Source organism: Penaeus vannamei, chromosome 36 (genome assembly GCF_042767895.1).
Source record: "Penaeus vannamei isolate JL-2024 chromosome 36, ASM4276789v1, whole genome shotgun sequence".
NCBI lineage: Eukaryota > Metazoa > Arthropoda > Malacostraca > Decapoda > Penaeidae > Penaeus > Penaeus vannamei.
This window is the reverse complement of record NC_091584.1, coordinates 27142570-27144850: the sequence shown is the minus strand read 5'-3', so window position 1 is coordinate 27144850 and position 2281 is coordinate 27142570. Positions and strand designations below refer to the sequence as shown.

At 26.8% G+C, this 2281-nt stretch overlaps 1 protein-coding gene across 6 annotated transcripts in view; it reads right to left on the bottom strand.

Annotated features, from left to right (window-relative positions):
• The window catches only part of LOC113806063 (RING finger protein 44), a 211276-nt gene extending 209611 nt beyond the window's left edge, over nt 1-1665 (bottom strand). For 2 of the 6 annotated variants that reach the window (XM_070114826.1, XM_070114825.1), the window contains exon 1: nt 1485-1664. In XM_070114826.1, coding sequence (XP_069970927.1) covers nt 1485-1550 — 66 coding nt within the window. In that variant the 5' untranslated portion in view covers nt 1551-1664. Of the gene's footprint in view, nt 1-1484 lie in introns of all 6 variants that reach the window. The other 4 variants (XM_070114833.1, XM_070114835.1, XR_011398181.1 and 1 more) reach the window with 3 other exon arrangements.
• Nucleotides 1666-2281: the final 616 nt, after the last annotated feature.

Genomic DNA, 2281 nt, shown 5'->3' with positions numbered 1-2281 from the left:
CGGGTTGACTTTCTGAAACGACCATTGCAATTTACTACTAGCCGACCACTTTCAGAAATAGTTGCATTCATTGATCGTAATAAAAAAAAAGGGAAAAGACGAAGAAAAATGAAATATGAGGTATTGAGAAAAAGAAAAAAAATTGAAATATCAGATATTGAGAAAGAGAAAAAAATAGAAATATCAGATATGAGAAAATGAAAAAAAAAAAATAGAAATACCAGATATTGAGAAAAAATAGAAATATCAGTCATGAGAAAAAGAAAAAAAAAAAAAAAATAGAAATACCAGTCATAAGAAAATAATATTCGATGGGAATGAGTCAATGAATTTATATAAAGATTTAAAAAAAAAAATAGAAAAAAAATGCACATTATAAGATGTATGTTTTGTTCTATAATTGTTCATGTCATTAATGTAGGTCTATTTCAATATATTTTTTATGTTTGTTCTTTCTTTATTTAAGAACAGAAAGAACAAACATAAAAAATATATTTTTTTATGTTTGTTCTTTCTGTTCTTAAATAAAGAAAGAACAAACATAAAAAATATTTTTTTTATGTTTGTTCTTTCTGTTCTTAAATAAAGAAAGAACAAACATAAGAAATATTTTTTTTATGTTTGTTCTTTCTTTATTTAAGAACAGAAAGAACAAACATAAAAAAAATATTTTTTATGTTTGTTCTTTCTGTTCTTAAATAAAGAAAGAACAAACATAAAAAAAATATTTTTTATGTTTGTTCTTTCTTTATTTAAGAACAGAAAGAACAAACAAAAAATATATATTTTTTATGTTTGTTCTTTCTTTATTTAAGAACAGAAAGAACAAACATAAAAAAAATATTTCTTATGTTTGTTCTTTCTTTATTTAAGAACAGAAAGAACAAACATAAAAAATATTTTTTTTATGTTTGTTCTTTCTTTATTTAAGAACAGAAAGAACAAACATAAAAAAAATATATTTTTTATGTTTGTTCTTTCTCTATTTAAGAACAGAAAGAACAAACATAAAAAATATATATTTTTTATGTTTGTTCTTTCTCTGTTCTTGTTGTAGAGACACGTGGCGGGGTACTAAAGTGCTGTACAAAAGTGGTACAAAAACGAAATACAGGGAAAGCGTTCTCCCAAACCATTTTCTTATCTATTAATAAATATATCTTTTTATCTGTTTATCTTTTCGTACATGAACACACCCATTATCTTAAATCCCACACATATAGATACTCTTTGTAAAAAATCTGGAAAAAAATGGTGCACAGATACAAAGAAAATATAAAATTCCCCATTAAAAAAAAGAAGAAAAAAAAAAAAAAACAAGAATTCAATCACACACAGAAATACATGCAAGGAAAAATTCGCTAAAAAAAAGCCCCCCCCCCCCCTAAAAAAAAAAAAAAAAAAAAAAAAAAAGTTACAACAAATAAATAACAAATAAAAACAAACAAACAAACAAACAAACAAAAAGACATGCACGTACTTACCTCTCGTCTTATGACGTCATCAGCATCGACTCCGTTATCATCCGAAAGGTAACTTGGACTATCCATGTTTTTTTTTTCCTTACAAATTACTATCACAGGTAAACCGTTTGACAAAAATTCAAATTCACTGCATTGAGTTTAAATCCCCTTTTTTTCACTGTTTTTTTTTTTTTTTTTTTTTTTTTGGGGGGGGGGTTGAGGTTTTATTTTATTTATTTATTTTTTTTTTATATAGATTTCAATAGGTTGAAACTTGCCTAAGGAAAGTTTTTTTCTTTTTTTCTTCTATCGTTTCTTGAAATGAATAAATATTTTATAAGTTGACATTCGTGACTTTAGCACAAATAACACGATACAGTTTAATTAGCAGAAGTTTCATGACTTTTTTAGCACAAAAACACAGGACAGTCAAGTAGAAGTTTTATCTTGTCTCGAAAGTTATTCTTAAATCAAATAATGGCCGAAAGTGATAACAGATGTCAAAAAAAAAAAAGTTTGGAGAATTACTTAGTCATGCATTGCAAGGGAAACACTGACAAACGTACGTGACACAGCCTACAACACCATCTACACGTTTCATGACCGTATTTCAGCTACAAGTGCGAAGGGAAACACACAAAACGAGGCTAAGTTATTCCATCTATCACAAGACACAACTTCTCCTCCCTTTAAGACACCAGAAAAAAAGTCTAGACACACACACAAAACTTCTAGATAAAAAAATACGTTTTCATTTACCTAAAAAAGACTTTACGGTGTTGTTGTGAACACGTTATCGCTCTCTGTCTCTCTCTCCC